The sequence below is a fragment of the Neofelis nebulosa genome, chromosome 15, assembly GCF_028018385.1.
Source record: "Neofelis nebulosa isolate mNeoNeb1 chromosome 15, mNeoNeb1.pri, whole genome shotgun sequence".
NCBI classification, from domain to species: Eukaryota; Metazoa; Chordata; class Mammalia; order Carnivora; family Felidae; genus Neofelis; species Neofelis nebulosa.
Window position 1 is genome coordinate 446,401 of NC_080796.1, and position 25,778 is coordinate 472,178.

General features: G+C 50.4%; 1 protein-coding gene across 1 annotated transcript in view; it reads right to left on the reverse strand.

Moving 5' to 3' along the window:
* Positions 1-8,205, reverse strand: part of LOC131495869 (ankyrin repeat domain-containing protein 26-like) — a 168,276-nt gene extending 160,071 nt beyond the window's left edge. The window contains exons 1-3 of the mRNA XM_058701043.1: positions 7,751-8,205; positions 2,674-2,788; positions 2,339-2,512 (exon numbers count right to left, since the gene is read on the reverse strand). Of these exons, the coding sequence (XP_058557026.1) occupies positions 2,339-2,512; positions 2,674-2,788; positions 7,751-8,001 (540 nt within the window). The 5' untranslated portion in view covers positions 8,002-8,205. The remainder of the gene's footprint in view (positions 1-2,338; positions 2,513-2,673; positions 2,789-7,750) is intronic.
* Between the last annotated feature and the right edge of the window lie 17,573 nt (positions 8,206-25,778).

A 25,778-nucleotide genomic window follows, 5' to 3' on the forward strand; every position in this document is an offset into this window, starting at 1 on the left:
AGGGGAGGGACAAAAAGAGAGGGAGACTACAGAATATGAAGCAAACTCCACGCTTTGTCTAAGCTGTCAGCACAGAGCCCAACACGGGACTAGAACTTGTGAACTGTGAGATGATGCCTGACCCTGAAGTCAGACACTTAACCGACTGAGCCACCCACACACCCCAGTAGTTCTTAACCAAGAGTTGTAGCACAGTCTCAAAAAAAAATATTTCTAAATATCCATGTCTATGTATACATGTTACTAGATTTACTCAAACTCTTCAGGGGAGAGTTTAGGCTTGTTAAAAAAAATTGAAACTTCCCCAGGGCACGGGGATTCACCACCACAATTCTAGCTGAGAGGTGGTGCAGCAGACAATCACATCAGTCTCATCTATGTGGCCAACTCCCTCTATCATTTAAAGATTTAGCCAAAAAAATGACTTATCAAAACTGCATTTAATTTCCCTGAGCAGAGGTAGAACAGGGACTAAATGTAAAGTCAAAATGCAACTTGATTGCATTACTTTTAAACTTCTTACTTCCAATCAAGATATTCTAGATTTCAGAGCAGAGTTTAGACTCTTACCTAAGTGGCTGTTTCTGCCAGAATAGGATTATATGACAGTTAATTATTTGTTCTTTTTTCTCCTTGACCACTTAATCAACCACCTGTTCACTGCCAATCTGATTTCCTCTGAGTCCTCCTACACTTGGTCTCTAGGCAGGTTTGCAACTCACTCTTTCCCTAAGTAACAATTATTCCCCTCAAACATTGAAGACTCCTTGACTAAACGTATAAACTGAAGGGGAAAAAAAAACAATAAAACAAACAACCTCTTCTTGATATTTTCTCTCACTTGTCAAATTTCCAAATTGGCCCACTTAGTTCTGACTGCTCCATCCTTTCCCCTTTTTTCTCTTAAGCCTTGGCCAATAAAAGATAAATCCCATTTTTATAAATCACTTTTTTATCAAATAGGAACTTGTCAACAGCAGCAGTATTTTTTATTGTAAAATGCATTTCTTTTCTTTGACTTTTAAGACAAAGCCTAGGGCAAATTTTGCTTTCCTGTGTTGTTTTTCACTAATAAAAAAAATTGGATGGGAAAAATATTTGAAAAAAAATAAGTTTTACCTTTAACAAATATATTGTTTTCATAAATATTTGCCATAAATACATAAAACAAAGCAGTATTCTCTGTTTCTTTAGAAGTATCCTTATTTAAAATGAAATCGTAGGGGTGCCTAGGTGGCTCAGTTGGTAGAGCATCCAACTTTGGCTCAGGTCTTAATCTCATGGCTCATGAGTTCATGCCCTGCATTGGGCTCTGTGCTGACAGCTGGGAGCCTGGAGCCTGCTTCAGATTCTGTGTCTCCCTCTCTCTCTCTGCCCCTCTCCCCCTCTTGTTCTGTCTCTGTCTCTCTCTCTCTCTCTCTCAAAAATAAATAAAAAATAATAGGAAGAAAGAAAGAAAGAAAGAAAGAAAGAAAGAAAGAAATCTTAGATAAATAAGTTACTGCCAAATATTTTCATTCAGGGAATCCTTGAACTTCCGAATACGTAAAATTGACCCTGCCCATGTCAACCAAGGGTGTTCCTCTAGGGGCTTCAGCAGTGAGAGGTAATGCATGTCAAAGAAAAGGAAGGTGGGCCAGCAAGTGTGGCCATCATCTACTCCCCATGTACAGCTACAACCCTGCTGAGGAGCTACACAAGGTTGAGCAGGAGCTACTCTCTGAAGTGGGACACCCCAACATGGTACATGGCTGGCCGAGTGGCTACCAACACAAGTAGATGCCTTTGCTGGATGTCCAGACATGACCTGACCCCAATGCCCTCATCTTCAGAGCACCGGGGCCTGCAGTGCCCAGCACCTACAACCTGTTGCTTTCTCCTCCCGCTTGCACACATCCAAGCTCTCCCTGCTGGGTCTGGGTCTCCATTCCTCCTCCCACCTATCCCCAGCAGCACCCCTTGCCTAAGCCCCTGCATAGCACCCAGCCTCCATCGTCACCTCACTCCCCTCTAGACCTTTAGTCCTTTATGGGCTCTGAGACTACCATCCACTTGTAGGCACTAATGGAAACATTTTCTTTCTGGGGTGGAAGGGTGGCTGGGAGATACAACTTTGCCCTTTCTGTGGGCACTACTTTTTTCTAGCCCTCCCTGACTTGGCATTGGAGTTATTTCCATGATGAAAGGGCCTGATATATAGAATTCAGTGAGTGAGTATGTGTGTGCATGCGTGCATGCGTGCATGCGTGTGTGTGTGTGTGTGAAATAAAACATTTTGTGGCTAAAATATTCACGTGTATATATAAAATTTCAAATAATGTATAAATTAGTTCTTTACCTTATTTCTTGCTTCAGTATTCGCATTGTATAGCAGCAGCTTCTCTATTATGGATATATTATCACCAAAGGCCGCATAGTGGAGAGCAGTGTTGCCACTCACATCCCTAATATTTGGATCGGCACCATTTTCCAATAGTATGTTTACACATTTCTCTTCCTGGCACTGTACGGCCTGTCAGTGATATGCCAAGAAACAGAGTGTAAATTCTGAGAATTTAAAGTAAGCATGCCACAGGTTTCACCAATTCGTTTTGTTTCAAGGCAATAATTTCATTTTCATTCTAAGTAATGACATCAAATCTATCTCAGGCAGACATAGCTGGTACTACATACCTTCATGAGAGCTGTCCTGTTTTCATGATCACAGAGGTTAAGATGACATTTCCTCTCTACTAGGAGGCTCACCACTTCTGGATGGCCATTGGCACAGGCCAAATGGAGAGCAGTCCTAAAAAAGTGAGAGGACTTTTTAGGAAATGATAGTGCACTCTCTCAAAACTTGCAGTTAATTCAGGAAATTGTAAACATTAAGTAGCATGTTATTCCTATGCCTCCAAGACAAAGATTCAGTTTTCCTCTGGAGAAAGTACAATATTTAGTAGTGATTACTCATCACACTAATAAAAGAGTGGCCTGTTTGAAGAGAAAGAGCATGACCTGGGGATTCAGCTCCACTTGGGTTTGAATCCTAGTTTAACTCTGTCACTCACTAGTTATTGCTTAGACTTATCCTCAATGTCCTCAACAAAAGGGGATAAAAATAGTAGTTGTCTCGTGTCATCTGGCTAGCTCAGTCTGAAAAGCATGTAACTCTTGATCTCAGGGTCGTGAGTTTGAAGCCCCACGTAGGTGCAGAGATTAGTAAAAAAAAAAAAAGATAATAAAATGAAATGAAATGAAATGAAATGAAATGAAATGAAATGAAATACTGAGTAGTTATCTCACAAGACCTCGTTGTGATGCTTAAATGAGGATCTACGCAAGTATTTAGAACATTTCCTAGCACAAATAACATCTCAATAGTTGTTGGATAATATAATTAAATAACATCTCAATAGTTGTTGGATAATATAATTTTTACCATTACTACTGCTTTACATAAACAACACTTCAATTAGGTACCTTGATACAATTACACCTACTTTGCAGATATGTTTTAAGGATTAGCAAGAATACTGCGTTTCAATGATTCTAAGATGCTCATTTTGTCACATTTTAATACCTCTGATATTGGAATGCAATTTCTAACTCAAAATGTCTTACAACTGTAAATGGCAGGACTTTAAAAAATAATTGGCATATAAAATAGTGGGACACCATAGAATCTTGGTGCCTTCCATTATGTGAAATGATGGTATATACAATAGGTCTATTGCAGTTCTAGTCATATGATTGGCACTTAAATAAATTTTAGTTCTGAAAAGCATTATAGGAAAAGAGGACTAAATTAACAAAAGGAAAACATTTTTTAAGGACTCCTTACTTTGCTTCTCAAGAAAGTTTAAGCCACAGGAAACTCAGGATTCCAATGACTAGGAACAGCTCATTTTATTAAGTATTGAGGTCTACAGATTGTACGAAAATCAAGTATTTCCAGTGATCAATATTAGTACCTACTACTATCGTAAATTTCAGAAGGGCAGGTAAAGGTTATCTTTTACAATTTCCTATCTTCAGAAACTTTGAAAGGAAAGAGGAAAACTTCCCATTGAGAGTAAATCCTAATACTTCAATGTAAAATTTCTCATCTTAGGGGTGCCTTGCCGGCTCAGTCAGTAGAGCATAGGACCTTGATCTCAGGGTTGTAAATTTGAGCCCCACGATGGGTATAGAGATTACTTAAAAATAAAATCTGGTGCAGAGCCTGCTTTAGATGCTCTGTCCCTCCTCTCCTTTTCCCCCTCCCCCTGCTCATGCTTTCACCCTCAACAATAAATAACACTTAAAACATAAAGTAAACAAGATAAAAGCTGGGGCACCTGGGTGGCTCAGTCTGTTAAGCATGCAGCTCTTGATCGGGCTCAAGTCACGATCTCATGTTCACTGGCTCAAGCCCCATGCTGGGACTCTTGGAAAAGTGTATTGGAAAAGTTCCTGCTTTCAGCACGGGGCCTGCTTGGGATTCTCTCTCTGTCCTTCCATTGTCCCCATCCCCACCCCCACCCCATCCTTCTCAAAAAATAAATAAATAAACTTAAAAAAATAAAATCTTTAGAAAATAAATAAATAAAATTCCTCATCTTGCTCATACTGTGCAAAATGAAGTCTTTGTGAACAAAAGGATCTTGGGTAGAGTATGTCCGCTAAATAATATATGTGCAGGTTCTAGGTGATAAATAAATGGATGGAAAGAGTGGATAAATACATTTGGAGAGTTCAATATTTTTAAAGAAAAGGTATATAAAGGAAAGCATACTTCTGAAACAGTAAATAATCACTTATATCTGCTAAGTCTTATTTTTTTCATAAGCACACAACTAATATATTTTATTTTCATGATTAATATAAACCATTTACCTATTACTCGTAATAAAGCTACCTATAACAGAAAACATATGTATATGCTTAATATATGCATAATAAAATCTACAAGTGCAAATAAAAATACTCCCTTTACTTCTGAAGAGGCCAAAAGTTGTCCAAATATGCCAATCCTCAAAAATCATTTTAATTAACTCACTTTTCTTATTTTACATCCAAAAATATTTTTTAACACAAAGTGAGAAATTATTTTTATGTATATAAGATCAATATTCTTGCTCTTCTCCAGGATTACTTCAATGACAATAAACCCTTTCTGTTGATAATAAACTTTTTTTTTTTTTAATTTTTTTTTCAACATTTTTTATTTTATTTTTGGGACAGAGAGAGACAGAGCATGAACGGGGGAGGGGCAGAGAGAGAGGGAGACACAGAATCGGAAACAGGCTCCAGGCTCCGAGCCATCAGCCCAGAGCCTGACGCGGGGCTCGAACTCACGGACCGCGAGATCGTGACCTGGCTGAAGTCGGACGCTTAACCGACTGCGCCACCCAGGCGCCCCGATAATAAACTTTTAATAGGACCTTTATACACCTTTTCCTGTAGAAAGCACAGATTTTCTTTGAAGGCAAAGAAAAATGCATGTAAATACAAAGGCTCAGAAATAACAAATGTCATCCCATTTTGTGCATATTTGGGCTTAACATAAAACCGTAGTCTGCTTGTGTGTACCTATGATCACACTGATTTTTGTTCTCACTTAATGATCAACTAAAGCACAGCTCTGCATCTCTGTGTATATCTATTATCTATGCCACTTTCAATGATCACATATCCATCTTATGGATGTAATGACATTTACTTATAAAAGCCATTATACGAGTTCTTCTTAATACATTGCTATTTTAAATAGTGCTGAGAAAAGCAAAATGTATGTCATTTATCTCTAGTGATTTCCTAAAGATATTTTAGTAGAAATAAAATTGATGGGTAAAAGGAATACATATTTTTTAAATGTGGTACTTACACGAAATTGTCTATTGGAAAGTTGAAAACAACTTAAACTTTAGCGGCAGTATAAGCACCATCACTCTATTTTCACAAAGGTTGTAGATGGAAAACTGTATTTCAGTCGCTTTTTCACTTAAATTTCTTTTTTCCCAGGGACACTATATTTCCCTATGTCCACTGGTCCCTTGTAGATATGCAAAGAAATACTTTGCACGATTTCAAATTACAGGTTTTTGTTCATTTTGATTTCAAAGACTTCTCTGTAAAACGAAGATAGATTCTGTTGTCTGATACAAATATGTTGTAAATATTTGCAAGTGCATTGTCTTTTATTTTAATAATATTATTTTCTGATAGAGGCTTTTAGTTTTTTATGTTGCTAAATCAATCTCCAGAATTCTTGATATAAAAAAATATTTTTTAATATTTATGTATTTTTGGGAGACAGAGACACAGCGTGCAAGCAAGGGAGGGGCAGAGAGAGAGGGAGACACAGAATCTGAGCTGTCAGCACAGAGCCTGAAGCGGGGCTCGAACCCACAAAGCACGGGATCATGACTCCCAAAGTCAGACCACTTAACTGACTGAGCCACCCAGGGGCCCCATTTTTTTTTTTTTTGAGAGAGAGAGAGAGAGAGAGAGAGAGAGAGAGAGAGAGAGAGAGAGGCAACACAGAATCCCAAGCATGCTCCACATTGACAGCAGGGAGCCCGTCGAAGGACTTGAACACACGAACACCTGAGATTATGACCTGAGCCGAAATCAAGAGTCAGAGGCTTAACTGACTGAGCCACCCAGGCACCCCCCAAAAGTCTTGCTTTTCAAGTCATTCTTAGGATGGGTAAATAGGCATTTGTAGGATTTTTTTCTGTTACTTTTCTTATTTTGCCAATTAAAATTTTTAAATTGACATCCCATCTGGAACTTAATTTAGGGAGATAAAATTCTAACAAGTTTTCTCCAAATCGGCTGTTTCTCCACTACTTACGAATAGTTCACCTTTTCCTACTAATATGAAATGTCACCAGTATGAAATTCTAAAGTCTTATGTATATTTGAGCGTTGGTCATGTTCTACACTGCACCACTCCTTTATCTGTCTTTTCAGCTGTGTGTAAATGAATAATTTGAGGAAATTTCAGGTATATTTTGATATCTGGAAGGGCAAATCTACCTCCTATATAAAAACATAAGTTCTTAGGTTAATTCCAGTTTGTTAACATACAGTGTTCTATAAATTTCAGATGTACAAGATAGTGAGTCCAAAACTTTCCTTAATGACATCACAAGAAGAGCATGTGTAGCTCAAAATTCTTAAAACCAGGATGCTTTCATTTGCTTTACCTAACACTGACAAATACAGGAAGGGCACACATTTTGAGAAAAAGGAGTCCTCCTATTCAGAGCCATCTTCCACTTCAAAATGTCCTTCCAAGGTCCCTCAGGAAATAGCACACATACCTAAGTGTACACAGACATAAACTGGATACTGGATTTTGTCCCAAGAATTTCTAGCCCAGAAGTTGATTACAGGAATTATTTCTCCCATTATGCACTTTTCTGTGACGTTATGGTATGAAAATGAGTCCATTACAAACAACATGTTGTCGACACTTAATTTCGTGTGTATTACTATTGAAATTTGGGTAAATCACGTCAAATTTGAGAGTCAAGTGGTCTATTCAGGAATTACGGGGTACGTGCCAGGGCAGCTGAAGACTCTGTTTTTGCCGCTCACGCTGTTGGCCTGGTGCTAGACCACATAGGGTTCCCACGACCGAGGGGCAGCGGGACCTCAGGAGGGAAGAGAACCCAGCTCCCCGAGGGAGGGCTCGGATGCACAGGTAGAGCTAGGCCAGGTGTGCTCTTCTCCCAGGTCCGTCCCGCCTCCTCCCTGCCAGCCTCCAAGCCCCTATTACCTGTTCATTTTGTCTCTATCATCCACGCCATTTTCCGCGAAGAACAGAATCTGCTGCACTTGCGCTGCGTTGCCCACACAGGCAGCCTTGTGGATCTTTCTGAGATCTCTGTCTTGGACATGGTAACCCAGCAGCAAGTTGTCAATTCCATTGTTCTTCTGCCCAACGCCCCTGCCCTGCCTCTGCAAGCCAGAAGCGGAGCCCAAGGGCGACATGCCCTTCTCCCTCCCGAACCCCCAATTCCTCTTCATTGTGAAGCCTGCGGGCTCCACAGAGACTTCACCCCGCCCTCCCTTTCCACTACCTCCCGAGCCCAACACTAGCGCCGGAGACAGGCCAAACCCGCCTGGCCACAACACCCCAGCAGTGAGGATCCGCCTTTTGGTAGCTGCCACTTCTCAGTAACCGGCAACAAGCAATACCGCCAGACACAAGCGCGCTTGCGCACTTCAGAAGAGGCATCCACTGCGCATGCGCACAGAGGCCTAACTGTCAACGGTAACCAAAGCTCCGATGCCCCCCACCCCCCCCAGGCCCAGCGCCGCGCAGCGAACAGAGAGGAGGGGGCTCCGGTGGGGGGTGGGGCGGGGTCCAAAGCCGCGCAACCCAGCGGGAGCCAGCACCTCTGCTCGCCACGCTCGGGTCTCGCCTCGGCACCCTTCTCGCCCCACGCGCGCCTCCCGAGGGGCCCCTTCCCCGCGCCGCAGCCCAGGGTGCAGCCAGGCGGCCGTGCCTGCACCGCGGGAAGGGGTGGAGGTGGGGCGTGAGGCGGGGATAGGGGCCGGGCCTGGGCCGCGACGCCCGCGAAGCCTGGAGCCCGCTGCAGCCGCCACCGGATCCCGGGATGGGACGAGAGACTGCGGCGGAAGCCAGCATCTCCCAGCCTGGGGCTCCGGGGGCCGCGGAGCCAACGCCGCCGCCACCGCCGCCGCCACCGCCGCTGTTGCCTCCGCTGCTGAGACCAGGCTGGAGATGGGTGAGTTGACACTGGCGTCACGGGGGACCCGCGCCACAGCCCCTCCATCCACGCACTCCTAGCCCTCCGCCTTGAACTCCGCGCTGACGGCACAATCCCCCCCCACACGCTTTCAGGGCTCCCACAGCCCCCTCCCTCCCTGAGCATGACCCTAGGGGCGGGAGCGGGAACCCCGGGCCCGGGAGTTGGGGGCTTCGATACAGGGAGGTGGGGGCCGGATGCCAGGGAGACTATTGGGCTCCCACTCCCACGCCCAGGCCAGGCGTGGCACTGTGAACGGAGGGGGGGGGGCTCCGGTGGGTGGTGGGGCAGGGTCCGGAGCTGCCAAGCCAGGCGGGAGCTGGCACCTCTGCTCGCCGCGCTGAGGCCTGCCTTTGGCACCCCTCTCGCCACATACGCCCATCCCAGGTGGCCCCTTCCCCGCGCCGCGTCCCAGGGTGCAGCCTGTCCGCCGTGCCTGGACTGCGGGAAGGGGTGGAGGTGGGGCCGGGACGGGGGGCTATGGGCCGGGCGCGGGGCCGCGATGCCCGCGATGCCGGGCGCATGCCTCAGCCTCCGCCCGAGCCCGGGATGGGGTCAGAGGCTGCAGCAGACGCCAGCATCTCCCCGCGGGGGCCTCGAGGTCCGCGCAGCCATCGCCGCCGCCGCCGCCGCCGCCGCTGTTGCCTGCGCTGCTGAGACCAGGCTGGAGATGGGTGAGTTGAACCTGGCATCCCAGAGAACCCGCTCCGCAGCCCCTCCATCCACGCCCTCCTCCTGGCCCTCAGCCTCCATCTCCGCGCTCCCGGCACAACCACCCTCCCACAGCGTCAGGGCTCCCACAGCCCACTCCCTCCCTGAGCGTGACTCTTGGGGCAAGAGTGGGAGCCCCGGGCCCGGGGGTTGCGGGCGTGGAGACAGAGAGGTGAGGGTCGGATGCCAGGGAGACTATTGGATGCCAGGGAGACTATAGGGCCCCGGGCCTACAGGGGAACTGCGAACAAAAGGCAGGGGGCTCCGGTGGGGGAATGGGGTGGGGTCCGGAGCCGGGGAGCCTGGCAGGAGCTGGCACCTCTTCTCGCCTAGCTCCGGCCTCCCTTTGGCACCCCTCTCGCCCCACACACCCTTCCCGGGGGGGGGGGCCCTCCCCCGCGCCGCGTCCCAGGGTGCAGCCTGGCGGCAGTGCCTGGAAGGCGGAAGTGGTGGAGGTGGGGGCGTGAGGCGGGGATGTGGGCCGGGCGCGGGGCCTCAAGGCCCACGATGCCCTGCGCTCGCCCCAGACTCTGCAGGAGCTCGAGATGGGGTGAGAGGCTGTAGCAGACGCCAGTATCTCCCCGCTGGGGCCTCGAGTGCCGCGCAGCCATCGCCGACGCTGCTGCTGTTGCCTCCGCTGCCGAGACCAGGCTGGAGATGGGTGAGTTGACCCTGGCGTCCAGGGTAACCCTAGCCGCAGTCCCTCCATCCCCGCACTCCTGGCCTTCCGCCTCCATCTCTGGGCTCCCGGCCCAACCCCCACCCCGCCAAGCCCTCAGGGCTCACACAGCCCACTCCCTCCCTGAGCGTCACCCTATGGGAGGGAATGGGATCCCCAGAAACAGGGATTGGGGGCATAGAGACAAAGATGTGGGGGCGGGATTCCAGGGAGACTACTGGGCTCTGATGCCCCCTCACCCAACCAGGCTGGCCCTAGGACCTTTCCCAGGCCCTGGAGGGCAAAGCCTCATGCCTTAGATCCCCTCCCTAGGCCTGGGCAGGGGCGTCCCCTAGGCGCTGGGCTCAAAAGGCTCTTTGTGAGCTGTGCCCCCCACTCCCCAAGCCTCCAGCTTGGGGGTCGTGGAACAGGGCGAGGCGGAGGCTGGGACTGTGGCTGCTCGTCTGTACCAGGCAGAGGGGCGTGGGGAGAGCACCCTTAGTCCTTTCGTTGGGGTTGGGGGGGCGTGGCGAGGCTCAGTTGCTTTTCACTGCACTGCAAAGGGTGGGGAAGGGAACCTGGCCGGAGGAGGGCTCTATCAATATCTGCAAATAGTGAGTTCTGGAAGCTGAGTTGGGGAGGGAAGCTTGGATGTAAGTCAGAATGATGACACCTGAGCTGGAGTGCCATGAGAAGCAGAGGTGAGTCTCAGCCAGCCCTAGTAGCTGGAGGTCACGTGACTCTCCTGGCTCTGGAAGACTCCCTAGAAGGCCTGTGGGCAGGAATACTACCCCAGAGAGACCCCTCCATGGCCCCCCAGAACTGGCACTGCACCATCCCCATAGCACTCCTTGCCACTCCTGGGACACCAGTCCTGACCTGCCTTGATGAGGAGCTGTGGATACTGGCGGGTCACCTCCCCGGGCAGGGCAGGTACTGAAGATCCAGGCCTCCGGGTGCTGAGGAGATAGGCACAGGGTCTTGGGAAAGTTTGGAAGAGGTTCTGCCAGCCCAGGGAGGAGAGAGAAGTTGCTGGAAGAGTTGGCTTGCTCAGAACTAAAGGGAAGGGCACTCTAGGTAGAGGGAATGGCTGGAACAGAGGCTGTGAGATGTGAGCGCCTGGTCGGGGTGGAGAGTTGTGGAAGGGGGGGCTAGTCAGGTATGGGAGTGACCCATGTGAACGAAGGGAAGGAGGGCCAAGTGGAGGTGAGGTGTCAGGCCATCCCAGCGATCTGGCACAAGCAAGCTCCCAAGGACAGCGAGGAACTGATGGGGCGGCAGTGCTGCCATCTGGCTCAGCAGCCCCTCTGGAGTCTGCCCAGGGTCCCTGCTGTGGTCAGGGCTGCTTGGCCCACATCTGCTGGTGGCTGGACCACCCCAAGCAAGTCTGCTTTCTGAGTCTCAGTGTCCACATCTGTCAAACGGGGAGACTCCTCCACAGGGTTGTGGGGAGATCTGCATGAGGTGATGAGTGTAGGGAGCCCAGCCCCTGAGAAGGCCTCGGGAAATCCTTGGCCGCTGTGCCAGTATGTTTACCTGGAAAATGGGGGCATTGATGTCAGCTGGTGGGCCAGTCTCAATTTACCCTGTGGCGATGAGGATCCTGTGAGGGCTGGATGTGATCCAGGGAAGCCAGGGCTGGGGGCACTGTAAGTCCGTGTGCTCATGCTATTCTGGAAGAAGAGAGAAGCAGTGGGCGGCGACCGGGGTGGGGTGGCCCTCCTTGTGCCCCTATAGGCACCTTAGCCATGGCATTCAATGGACCCTGCTGTGTTCCCCAAGGCCAAAGCCTCTTTTTTCTCCATGCTGCACGATGCACCCCTTCCTCCTAGTCAGCCCTAGGCCTGCACATGGGGGACCAGAGCTCCCTTCCAGAAGGATCTTCAGACACTGAGACCAACAAACACAATATCTTCCTGCGAGGGGCACTGTCATGGGCAGCCGGGTGGAGAGGACACAGACCTTAGCCCCAGGAGAATGGAATCTATTTGGGCAGCAAAACCAGTCGGGCCTCCATGGTCTTGCGTGGCCCTGTGCTGGCTGCTTAGGGGTGTGTGTGGGGGGCCGGGATTGGGGGGATGGGGGACTGGGCGTTGCAATAATTGCACCATGGGACAGTCAAGGGCAGAAGTTAAAAGCAAGGACTCCAGATCCAGTGGCCCAGGTTCAAATCTCAACTCTGCTACTTCTTACTGTGTGAATGTGGACTGGTGACTCTGCCTCTCAGTGCCTCTATTTCCTTGCCTGTAAAATGGGAACAAGGCACACTAGTGCTATTTGAACAGCTTGGTTCTGTTTCTAGTGGGCATTTATGCCCCCTCTTCCAGAATGGGTCTCCCAGTTCACCCCTGCGTCCAGGAAGATTACACAGCCTGCTCCAGTAGGCTATCATCTTCCTCTTGTGTGTGAGTCCCTATAGGCGGGGGCCTGCCTTTCTGTGTCCGTTGCTTGGGCAGGGGGCAATGGTGTGCTGGCAACAGGCCCTCTGGGAGAAAAAGGTACCTGATAAACAGCGTTGGCAGGTTTCCATGGTGTAAATCTTCCAGCAAGGCCTATTTGAGGTTACCAACAGCTTAACCATCTCGCAGTGGGAGCTGGTCCATGCCAGCTTTAGCACCCAGGCATTCAGTAGGTGCTTAATAAATGATGGTTGAATAAGGAGAGAAGGCTCCAGAGACTTGGAGAGCTGCCAGGCCATACTGTAGCTGAGAGAGGGAGGCATCCGACAGGCTGAGGCCAGGAAAAGAGACCACTCTGAATAAGTAACCCATGGTGAGATGGAGGGCAGAGGGGAAGGAGGACTGGTGGCCTCCCTTCCTGGGAACCTCTGCACCTCTGACCCTGCGTCACTTCTGTGCTGGATCCTCTTGACCTTAGCCTGGTTTGGGCTGTCTGCACAGCATGACCTAACTGGATCCCAAGCATTAACCTGACAGAGCTCTGAGAAAGGGTCCAGACGGGTCTCAAATGTCAGATTCTATTCCCTTGCTTATGCTGTTCCCTCTGCCTGAATGTCTGTTCCACCCACTTCTTCCTATGTGCCCTGAAACTCTGTCACCCTTCAAAAGCCTCCACCCCAAATCCCACAGACCCTCCTCCCCTTCTGCTGTTTCTCTGGCCTTACAGCCCCTCTCGTGTGCACCCTGCCTGCCCATAAAAATATTAGTAGCTAACGTTGCATCTGGACAACAACCTGTGATAGAGGTACTGTGATAATCCCTTTTGCAGATGGGGCAATGGAGGCTCTGTCTTGTTATCGACCACCCATCCTTTGCCTCTCGGCTTGAGCAGCCATTCGTTGTGCAGAGAGGCTCCTTGCTGTGGGCTGGGCAGAGCACCACTTCTCTTTCTTCAGTGTGTTTGCTGTGGCGTGTTCCACTAGGCCGTGAGTTCCCTATCCTATAGGAGCTTGAATGAATGAAAGAATGAATGAATGAGTGAATGACTTTCAGCCCCAGGGAGCATCCCTGTTCTTTTACCCATTCCTCCTCCCTTTCCATCCCTGTGGGAGGAGACTGACCCTCCAGAGGGCATCCTGACACCATGGAGGGATGGTCACAGGGACCCTGCTTAGCCACACCTGCCAGAAGGGAAGGGGAAGTGAGGCTTTGGGCGGGGCTGAAAGCAGGCATGGTAGAAGGGTAGTGGACCACCCTCCTGTGGTCTAGAGTGGGGCTGACCTGGGCCCACAGCACTGCCTGTAACCCAGGAAGTTAACGGGGTCCCAAAATACTTTTTCTTGCACCGCCCCATGTGGAAATTCCCCTGTTGGCCCACTTATTTTTGTTTTATCTAGAAAAATAAAGTTGGAAACAATCATTCACACACCCTAATTACTCCATTGCTTTACGAATTTAGAGCCTGTTTGGCTCTAGACTTTGGCTCCTGCTGAAGGAGGAATCCCCTGGGAGGGGCAGGGTGAGGGCCAAGGCAGGAGACCAGAGCTTGCTCTGACGCTGGGGCCTCCTCGGGGTCTGCCCTCCAGTTGCCCTCTCCTAGCAGGCTGGGAACTTCCCAGAAGCAGCAGCCCAGATGGGGGTCTGAGCAAGGGAGGGTGGCCAGAGGCAGACTCCAGGATTCTGGTTGACTGGGGCCCATAAAGGATGACTTCCCAGGCTCAACCTCTGAGTCATAATAATTTGCTGCTATTTATCGAGCACTTACTATGTGCTCGGCGCTGGGCCAAGCACTTTGTCGGCATCATCTCAGCTATGCCTGCTAACTTCCCTTGAAGCAGGTACTATTATTCTCCCCTTTTGGCAGTTTGAGTGTGCCTGGGGCCCGGGGCACAGGGCCGGGAAGTGGTGGGGCTGGGATTGTATCCAGCCTAAAGGACCCCCATAGCCCGATGGGGCCCCTTGGATAGGCGCCTCAGTCACTCAAAAGGGAACGGTCTCTGAAGCCTGGACGCCCAAGACAACCACGTCACTGGTGTCCTGGCCTCCAGGCCACCCTCCTTGTGGCCCTGATTGCCACTCCTTTCTTCCCCATAGTCCTGGGCTCTGTCTATGGAAGCCCCATGTAGCCTCACCTGTGTGGCTTGGGGAAAATACAGACTTCCTAGGCCCTGCCACACCCCGCTGAGTCAGAGTCCCACTACGGGAGAGGGGGCTGGAAACCCAGATTTTAAAATGTTGTCCTGGGGATACAGAGGCTTGCAGACTCCCAGAACCACTGCCCGGCCCAGTGGAGTTCAGGCTGCTTTAAGAGACTCCCTTGCCCTTAACCCAGATCCGTATGACCCTGCCCCCGCTTGTGTTCTCAGCCTCTGCCCCCTGCTACCCTAACCCAGCTCTGCACACACCACCCCACACTGACCCCCCACGCCCCAATTTGCCTTTATCTAGGCACCTGCTGCTGCTGTTCCCTTCTGGAAACAGGTCGCAGCTGGCCACAGACCCCACAGAGCTTATTTAATACTCTGGACAGGTCGATCGTGGCCCCACTCTTGCTAACCCGGGCCTGGCACACAGCCTGGGGGAATCATGGTGGGTGAGCGATGGTGGCCGGGGAAGGCGGAACAAGGGAGGGCTGCCCATGACACGTGGGGCTTCTAGGCTGGGCACACAGGCACTCTCTGGGGGCCGGCACGTTGCCTAACATGCAAAAGGCATTTGATGACTGTTTCTTAACTGCTTAATGAATGGTGCTGGGTCGTGTGACAGGTGAGGGCCACTTCCAGAAGCAGTGCAGATTGGCCGGTTTAGGCAAAAGATGGAGAAGGTGCGTTCCGGGCCATCTCTGAGGACCGTGAATATTAATGGTCCAAACTCATTTATGGCTTGGATGGGAGTGAGGGGCTGGTGCTTTCTTGCTTGATTTCATTTCAGTATCTCAGGAGCCCTGGGAGGGGGTGCTGATGTAATCCTTATTTCGTTCAATGGAAACTGAGCCCTAGACAGGTGACTTAGTAGGGTCACACAGCTGGGAGGGGTCCTGCAGAACGGAGCCTTGCCCATTGTGTGAAAAAAAAATAAATGAGTCTGCACTCTACAGTTTCTGAAGCAGTAACACATTATCTCAGTTGGTTCTAGCTGTGGCTTGGAGGTGTGGCTCTACATTTTCACCTATGCCCACATCCCAGGGTCAGAAAACCTGCATCCAGGGGCCTTCTGTGTCTGTAAGGGGTGGTGGTGGGAAGAGATCCTGCCTCCGGGCTGGCAGGAGAGAGAAACAAAGAGGCAGTGTTGAGGGCTCTGGCACATAGTAGGTGTTTGGGAACCCCTGTGGTCAGTTCAGGCAGAGCCAGCTCTGGTCCCATCTGGACCTTGGAACAGCCCAGATCAGTCTCCAGTCTTTGAGCCAAGGCCCACAGGGTGTGGATGACGGGTCCAAGGTTATACCTGCCATAAGGACTAGAGCAGAGGGTGTGAGGCTCCTCCACCAAGGCGGAGAGGTCCAGGGAATGGGGCAGGGGCATTCTGTGTGTGCGGGATGACCTCTGTCAGAGCCATTAAACCACAGAGCCTGGCCCCAAAGGGCCCCCAGGCAAACCCCCTCTCAGGGGTGTCCAGGACTGCTGTGGGGCCTGGCATATTATTGCTGTCACGGAAGTTCAGGGCCATACCTGAGTAGGGGCAGTGGTCCTACAGCCACCAGTGGGGGATGTAACAGACTCTGTGGTCTGCCTCCAGGCACTGGCATGTGGGGAGGGTGAAATGCACCAGCACCCCATCCAGACTAGAATCCAGGTGCTGGCTTCCCCCACACACACCTCCGCCACCCCCGCCCCGCCCCGCCCCGCCCCGCCCCGCCGCTGGGCTTTTGCAGTTGCTATCCCTCTGTCTGCAGTGGCCTTCCCCTCCTCTCCTGGCAGGTGCTGGATCATCCTTTAAGACCCCACCAGGAAGCCCTGCCTGACTCCAACCCCAAGGGCCAGGCTGACCCACCCTGACAGGATTTCCATCTGGCTGCTCCACAAGATGCTGAGAACCTTGAGGGCCTGGTCTGAGATGCCAGTGGAGTGGACAGGGAAAACAGCTGTAAGGCGCAGCCCAGTTCAGGCAACTGTCCCTGCAGCCCAGAGAGGAGACCACGCTGGGGAGCTAGCCAAACACGTCCATTTCACAGAGGAAACATTGAAGGCCCGAGGTGCTTGGGACTGACCCAGAGCACCCTGGGGAGTGGTTGGTAGTCCCTTTGTGGCTTGTAAGAGGAGAGCCCAGGGCTATGTGGCCGTACCCCTCCCCCACTCCGGTCCCCGGCTGGAACATTTGTCTGCAGGATCCAGGTCAGGTCTGAGGGGGATGGGAAGAAGCCCAGGAGAGCAAAGTCCCCAGGGCTCAGGTCTGCACTAGGTCTTCCCATGTGGAGGACAAAGCTCCTTAGAGAAAAGGCTTGCTGTCCAAAAGCTGGCAGGAAATCCACATCGATAGCTCATTCTAGCAAGAAGGTGCACGGGAAAAAAAGCCTGTGAGAACTTAGGCCCAAATGTTAGGCCAGGGATGGTGGGTGATATTACCCTTCTTTCGCTGTGATTTTCACATTTCCTAGGTTGTAGGTGAAACCTTTATAGCCAGAAAAATGAAGTTACCATGTAAAGGAGAGAGGTCTAAGAAAAGGTGCCCTGAGAACAGCCAGCTCCCCATTCATGAGACTCTGGGGTCACCAAGTGTCAGTGGCTTCCAGAGGGACCCTGGCCCCGGGCCCATCCCCCAGAACAGGCGTGCCTGGGGCAGACAGCTTAGCCTATGTGTCTCTCTTTCTCGGGATTGGGGTCAGAGAGAGTCCAGACCTGGGACTACTGGGATGTAGCACACCCAGAATTCCATTCAAACCTCTGCTGTCCTTTCTGTCGTGTGGGTTAGGCCTCAGGGCCCTCGCCTTCCCACCTCCACCTGGAAAGCCACCCCACCCCAGGCTGCCCTCTGCCCCTCCCAGCCAGAGGTGGCCCTAAGGCTATTTGCTTCACCTCCATCTGGGTGCCCAGGTGGGTGTGTAGCACTGTTGACTGCCTTCCTTACTGACTCCGGCCCCGAAGTGCCTTTCCAGGGGGTCTTCCTACAATGTAGTCAAGTTCGACCTCGTGGAAATGGTCTTTGGAATCACAGCTGAGCCTTGATCCTGGGTGAGGATTCGATCTCCATCTCCCCCATATACCTAGTACAGAGCACCCATTCATTCGATCAGCTATTATTCAGCCAAGTGCCAGGGCCCAGGCTAGGTGCCAGGGGCACAGATCTGCTAACTTGAGGATGTGACGTGTCTGTGTTTTTGAGCACGTGTTTTGTGCACATCACCTGCACGCACACACAGCGTGAGCATCTCTGTCATATGTGAACTCTTGTCTTTGAGGCTGTGACAGTGTGTAATCCTGCTGGGACTCTGGGCACACCTGGTTAATTCATTCTGCAAGTGTTTAACAGACACCCACTAAGGAAGTACCAGGCTCTGACCCCAAAGAAAAATGACCCAAGGTCTCTGTCCTCGGGAAGTGCCATCTTGGGGGCTGTCGCCGTGCGGACTCGTGGGGGCAGAAGCCAGCAGGGCTGGGGGTGGTCAGAAACGTGGTCCTGGAGACACAGGGAAGAGTGGGGAAGAGTGTTCCTGCCCAGCTGTGAGTATGATCTCCAGTATCCCCTTCAGCCCAGTGACCTGGGGCCTGGGACAGGCCTCCCCAGCTATTTTCATGCCCTAAAGCAGCCCTGAAGGCCGACGGAACTGGAGCTTCAGGTGGTGACCTGTGGGCCCCGACTGCTGGGGGCTGGGAGAGAATACAGGGAATGAAAATGAAGCATGTGGGCTGGAGAAACTGCCTGGGCTGCAGACCTTTCTGAGAGGCGAACATGGGGACCAGGCATCAGAACACAGCACCTGGAAAGTAGAACCCCATGATCCAGACCAGAGAAGCGGGATCACGGAACTCAGAGGAGGAAGATGGAGCAGCAGACCTAGAATGTGGGCCTTCTAGAACCTGGAACACTCAAGTCAGCCAGAAGCTGGAAGATCCAGTCTGTGCCCCTGATGGTCAGTGGGGGAAACTGAGGTCTGGCAAGAACGGGGAGGTCTTGAGCATTGGTGAGCTGCAGTGGCATGCACGTGGTCTCTGCTGAGCCAGGACCTCTCCACAGCTCGCTGCTGCCTGACCTGGTGCGAGTCCTGTCCCCTCTGAAAACCTCAGTTTCCCCCTCTGTGAAATGGTCACGTGATGGTGAGACAAGATGGAGCACTTCACCTGGTGCTCAGGCTCTCCCGGCAAGCTTAGTGGCATTGCTAAGGCCTGGACCCTGGCCACTTGACTCCTGAATGACTCTGTCCCCTTGTGGTGATGGTCTGGTCACTGCTGTTCCTTTCTCTTCTTTCTCACACTCAGTGGGACATTTGGGCACTTGCGGCCCTTTTCTGGAATGCTCTCGGGATCTAGCAGAGGGAAAAGACTAATCAGAGGAGCAAGAACAGACTCGCGGCTCCATATGAAGGAGCAGGGGCCCGGTGTCTACAGCCCTGCATGGTGCCCTGTGCCATTTGGTGAGGGCTTCTTGAGTGTCCCCCGGTGGAGACAGTCGGGTCCTGAGCCGAGGGCACCACGGACCCTCGAAGGCAGGGGTGGGCAGAGGTGCATTGGGAAGGGAAAAGAGAAAGGGCTCATTGTTCCAGCTACACGGAGGCTCCCCAGGCGCACCTGCTCCAGGCCACCTCTCCTGAAGGAGGTGGAATACCTTGATCGGGCTCCCAGAGAGCCGGAGCTGTAGGATCTGGGCCAGGAGCAGCCTGGTCACTTCCCCAGATCCCCGTGAGGCGGCATTACCAGCCCCCGCTTTTCTGGCTCCAAGAGAGTAGGATTCCAGAGTTGGGGGCGGGGGGCAGAGCAAGGGTCCCAGCCCATCCTTTTTTTTTTTTTTTTTTTTTTTTTAATTTTTTTTTTTCAACATTTTTAATTTATTTTGGGACAGAGAGAGACAGAGCATGAACGGGGGAGGGGCAGAGAGAGAGGGAGACACAGAATCGGAAACAGGCTCCAGGCTCCGAGCCATCAGCCCAGAGCCTGACGCGGGGCTCGAACTCACGGACCGTGAGATCGTGACCTGGTTGAAGTCGGACGCTTAACCGACTGCGCCACCCAGGCGCCCCCCAGCCCATCCTTTGAGCCAGCAGCAGCCGGGCATGGTGCCAGGCACTGATGGGGTGAACCAGGGGTGAACTGAGCACCCAGAGGTGAACTGAGATCCCTTCCTGTTTCCCCTCCTTCCTTGCCGGTCTCCTCCGGACCATCAGCCGTCCTGCTCAGAGCGCTTTGAAGGCTGGAGCCCTTCCCCATGTCTCCGCTCTCCACCACTTCCCTCCCATTGTGGGGGACCTGTCGAGTTCCTGTACATGAGCCACCTCATCGGGGTGTGCCTTGCCCAGGCAGGACTAGACTTTTTACAACCCCCGACCAGTTGTGAGAGCCCAGCAGCACTGACTGCAGGTGCAGGTATGTGGATTTGGGGGCGGAGGGGGGGCTGTTGTCAGCACCTCCTTTGTATCAGGGTCTGTCCTGGGGCCCCAGGAGAGTTGGTCAGCACTGTACAGTTTAGGGTGAGGAGCCCTGATGTGCAGGCCAGGGGTGAGGGAGCTCAGTCCTTCGTCAGTCTGGGGGAATTGCAGTTCAGCTGAGCCTACCTGGGCAGGGAGTGAAAGATTACACAGAAACTTGGAGCCTCCTAGAGGATTTGGACTTTATCCTGGGAGCAGGTGTTCCAAGCTGAGAGGGACAACATCAGATGTGGCTTTTGCTTGGCTCCTGGGGCTGAAGCCAGGAGCCCCTTCCCTGGCAAGGCTCCTGCTGTTGTCCAGGTGAGCGGGGATGGTGGCGCAGGCAGCATGGGACAGTGGCACAGGGGGCCGGGTGGGATGACAAGTACCTGGGCATCGAAGAGATGTGCCTGGCGATGGGGAGCTCGAGGTCAACGAGAAGCCAGATTCAGGATGACTGCCGGGCTCCTGGCCTGGGAGACTGGGTGGATGGTCACATCTCGGGTTATCAGCTCAGGTTTTGGGAAACAGTATTTGAGCGAGTTCTTTGTGCCTGGTTTTGCGGCGGAGGGTTCCAGGCAGGATGGGAGCCGACTCTGAGCCCAGGCCTCTGCCCTCCAGCTTGGCCCAGACCCCGCCTGGTCTGCTCCTCTCTCTCCCTTCACCCTACAGGCACTTTAGCCTCTTGAGTGCATGGCTGCACTTCACAACTGTGCCCTGTACACATGGGCGAGCGCCACTCCACTCCTGCTGCCTGGGTACACAGGGACTGTCCTCTGCCCCAGCACGCTGACCCTGTGCATTGATGTGTCTCATCCACTCGCTGTGCAAGGGCATCTCCCCCAGGCCGCAAGGCTCAGCTCCTGGAACAAAGCCTCTCCGCACTACAGCTTGAATCTGTCACCCTCCTGGCCCTGTGCTGGAGCAGGCTCCAAGAGGACAGAAGAGGGCTGGGGCCCACCCTCCCCTCCCCTCTCCCACCTCAGGCCTGTGGGCTAGAGATGGAGCTGAAGCTCCGTGCTGAAGTGGCCCTTTGCACATTGTCCCCCTGGAGGATGGGGGAGCCTGGTGGGAGGGGCTGGCACTGCCAGACACCCTGTGCTGATCTCAGTGGCAGTGCGGATCCAGATGGGGAGTGCGGGGAGTGGGGGGTGCGGGTTCTCTGGGGCTGGGATCAGGGGAGAACACCCTGCCATGTATGGGCTCGCACTGGCCGGGCCTGCCACCCCACACTAGATGGTACTTGTCATCACTTCTCAGGCAAGGTGTGTCTTCAGACACCAGTTGTTTAGGGAGTGTCTGCTCGGGGCCAGGCTTTGTTCTAGGGGGTGGGGCTCCACTGTGACCGGTGACCGCTGACTGAGGCTGGCAGGCTTAAGATGACCCTGTTCTATTGACACTCTGAGCGCCAGGGTGTGGGTGGAGGAGACAGACCACGAACAGGTAAACAAGGAGACTGCTAGCTTCCGCTGTGAGTGCTGGGGAGCAGAAGACCTGGGCAGGGGACAGCCGCTGTAGCTGGAGGGCCAGGAGGGCCCCTCTGAGCAGGCAGCCACATTCCAGGCCAAGGAGCAGCCAGTGGGAGGACAATGAGACGGAAAGGTGGAGACTGTGACTGGAGCCGAGTGGACGAGGGCGGCGAGGGCAGCAAAGATTTGAGGACCAGATTGGTGGGGTCTGTGGGCCCAGAGAGGAGGTTGGATTTCATTCTGAGGGAGACTAGTGTGCGGTGGGGTCGAGGGGAGGGTCTTGTGGGAGGAGGTTGGGTGGGGTGGGGGGAGGGGGGACGTGCCCTGGTGGGAACTTTGCAGTGATAAATTTGTGGGGCCCAGTGCCAAATGAAAATGTAGGCCCTGAGGGGTGCCTGGGTGTCTCAGTGGCTTAAGCATACGACTCTTGATTTCTGCTCAGGTCAGGAGTCCAGGGTTATGGGATTGAGCCCTGCGTCTGGCTCCGCATTGAGACTGGAGCTTGCTTAAGATTCTCTCTCTCTCTCTCCCTTTGCCCCCCTCCACTCTTGTGTGCTCTCTCTCTCTCTCTCTCTCTCTCTCTCTCTCTCTTTCTCCCAAATAAAATAAACTAGAGGCACCTGGGTGGCTCACTTGGTTGACCACTTCAGCTCAGGTCATGATATCGAAGTTCATGAGTTTGAGCTCTGCGTCAGGCTCTGTGCTGACAGCTCAGAGCCTGGAGCCTGCTTCAAATTCCGTGTTTCCCTCTCTCTCTGCCCCTCCCCTGCTCACACTCGGTCTCTCTCTCTCTCAAAAATAAACATAAAAAAATAAAATCATGAAAAGAAAAAAAAATGAATGAAATCACAACTATATTCAGTTAATCTGAGAAATGCAAAGTTGGTTTAACATGAGCAAATAATGTAATTCCACACATTAACAAATACTTTCTTTTATTTTTTTATTTTTACTTTTTAAATTTATTTTTTTATTTTTCAGAATTTACATCCCAATTAGTTAGCATAGAGTGAAACAATGATTTCAGGAGTAGATTCCTTAGTGCCCTTGCCCATTTAGCCCATCCCCCCTCCCACTACCCCTCCAGCAACCCTCAGTTTGTTCTCCATATTTGTGAGTCTCTTCTGTTTTGTCCCCCTCCCTGTTTTTATATTATGTTTGTTTCCTTTCCCTTATGTTCATCTGTTTTGTCTCTTACAGTCCTCATACGAGTGAAGTCATATGATTTTTGTCATTCTATGACTGACTAATTTCACTTAGCATAATACCCTCCAGTTCCATCCATGTAGTTGCAAATGGCAAGATTTCATTCTTTTTGATTGCCGAGTAATATTCCATTGTATCTAGATACCACATCTTTATCCATTCATCGATCGATGGACATTTGGGCTCCTTAGCATACTTTGGCTATTGTTGATAGTGCTGCTATAGACATGGGGTGCATGTGTCCCGTCGAAACAGCACACCTGTATCTCGTGGATAAATGCTTAGTAGTGCAATTGCTGGGTCGTAGGGTAGTTCTATTTTTAGTTTTTTGAGGAAACTCCATACTGTTTTCCAGAGTGGCTGCACAAGCTTGCATTGCCTCCAACAGTGCAAAAGAGATCCTCCTCCACATCCTCTCCAACATCTGTTGTTGCCTGAGTTGTTCATGTGAGCCATTCTGACAGGCATAAGGGGGTAGCTCAGTGTGGTTTTGATCTTTATTTCCCTGATGATGAGTGATGTGGAGCATTTTTTCATGTGTCAGTTGGCCATCTGGATGTCTTCTTTGGAGAAGTGTCTATTCATGTCTTTTGCCCATTTCTTCACTGGATTATTTGTTGTTTGGGTGGTTGAGTTTGACAATTTCTTTGCAGATTTTGGATACTAACCCTTTATCTGATATGTCATTTGCAAATACCTTCTCCCATTCTGTCAGTTGCCTTTTCGTTTTGCTGATTGTTTCCTTCTCTGTGCAGAAGCCTTTTTGTCTGATGAGGTCCCATTAGTTCATTTTTGCTTTTGTTTCCCTTGCCTCCAGGGACGTATTGAATAAGAATTTGCTGCGACCAAGATCAAAGAGGTTTTTGCCTGCTTTCTCCTTGAGGATTTTGATGGCTTCCTGTCTTGCATTGAGGTCTTCCATCCATTTTGAGTTTATTTTTGTGTAAGAAAGGTGTAAGAAAGTGGTCCAGGTTCATTCTTCTGTATGTCGCTGTCCAGTTTCCCAGCACCACTTGCTCAAGAGACTGTCTTTATGCCACTAGATATTCTTCCCTGCTCTGTGAAAGATTAGTTGGCCATACGTTTGTGGGTCCATGTCTGGGTTCTCTATTCTGTTCCATTGTTCTGACTGTCTGTTCAAGTGCCGGTACCATATTGTCTTGATGATTACAGCTTTGTAGTATAGGTTGAAGTCTGGGATTGTGATGCCTCCTGCTTTAGTTTTCTTTTTCAAGATTTCTTTGGCTCTTCGAGGCCTTTTCTGGTTCCATACACATTTTAGGATTATATGTTCTAGCTCTGTGAAGAATGCTGGTGTTACTTTGATAGGGATTGCATTGAATATGTAGATGGCTTTGGGTGGTATCGACATTTTAACAATATTTGTTCTTCATATCCGGGAGCATGGAATCTTTTTTTTTCCATTTTTTTTTGTGTCTTCTTCAATTTCTTTCATAAGCTTTCTATGGTTTTCAGTATATACATTTTTCACCTATTTGGTTAGATGTATTCCTAGGTATTTTGTGGCTTTTTGTGCAACTGTAAGTGGGACCGATTCCTTGATTTCTCTTTCTGTTGCTTCATTGTTGGTGTATAGGAATGCAACCGATTTCTGTGCATTGATTTCATATCCTGCAACTTTGCCGAATTCAGGAATCCATTCTAGCAGTTTTTTGGTGGCATCTTTGGGGTTTTCCATATAGAGTATCGTATCATCTGCGAAGAGGGAAAGTTTGACCTCCTCCCGGCTGTTTTGGATACCTTTTATTTCTTTGTGTTGTCTGATTGCAGAGGCTAAGACTCCCAATACTATGTTGAGTAACAGTGGCGAGAGCGGACATCCCTCTCTTGTTCCGACCTTAGAGGGGAAACTCCCATTTTTCCCCACTGAGGATGATATTAGCATTGGGTTGTTAATATATGGCTTTTATGATCTCGAGGTAGGCTCCTTCTCTCCCTCCTTTCTTGAGGGTTTTTATCAAGAAAGGATGCTGTATTTTTTCAAATGCTTTCTCTGCATCTATTGAGAGGGTCATATGGTTCTTGCCCTTTCTTTTGTTGATGTGATGAATCACATTAATTGTTTTGCAGATATGGAACCAGCCCCGCATCCCAGGTATAAATCCCGCTTGGTCGTGGTGAGTAATACTTTTCATGTATTGTTGGATCCAGTTAGCTAATATCTTGTTGAGAATTTTTGCATCCATGTTCCTCAGGGAACGTTGTCTATAGTTCTCCTTTGTAGTGGGGGTCTCTGACTGGTTTTGGAATCAAGGTAGTGCTGGCTTCATAGAAAGAGTTTGCAAGTTTTCCTTCCATTTCTATGTTTTGGAACAGTTTCAAGAGAATAGGTGCTAACTCTTCCTTAAATGTTTGGTAGAATATCCCCCTGGAAAGCCATCTGGCCCTGGACTCTTGTTTTTTGGCAGATTTGTGATTACTAATTCAATTTCCTTACAGGTTATTGGTCTGTTCAAATTTTCTATTTCTTCCTGTTTCAGTGTTGGTAGTGTATATGTTTCTAGGAATTTGTCCATTTCTTCCAGATTGCCCATTTCATTGGCATATAATTGCTCATACTATTCTCTTGTTATTGTTTTTATTTCTGCTGTGTTGGTTGTGATCTCTCCTCTTTCATTCTTGATTTTATTTATTTTGACCCTTTCCTTTTTTTCTTTTTTGACCAGACTTGCTAGTGGTTTATCAATTTTGTTAATTCTTTCAAGGCACCAGATTCTGGCTTGATTGATCTGTTCTACTGGTATTTTTCTGTTTTTTGTTTGTTTGTTTGTTTGTTTGTTTTGATAGCATTAATTTCTGCTGTAATCTTTAGTATTTCCTGTCTTCTGCTGGTTTGGGGTTTTATTTGCTGTTCTTTTTCCCGCTCCTTAAGGCGTAAGGTTAGGTTGTGTATCTAAGATCTTTCTTCCTTCTTTAGGAAGGCCTGGATTGCTATATATTTTCCTCTTATAACCACCTTTGTTGTGTCCCAATGGCTTTGGGTTGTGGTGTTATCCCTTTCATTGACTTCCA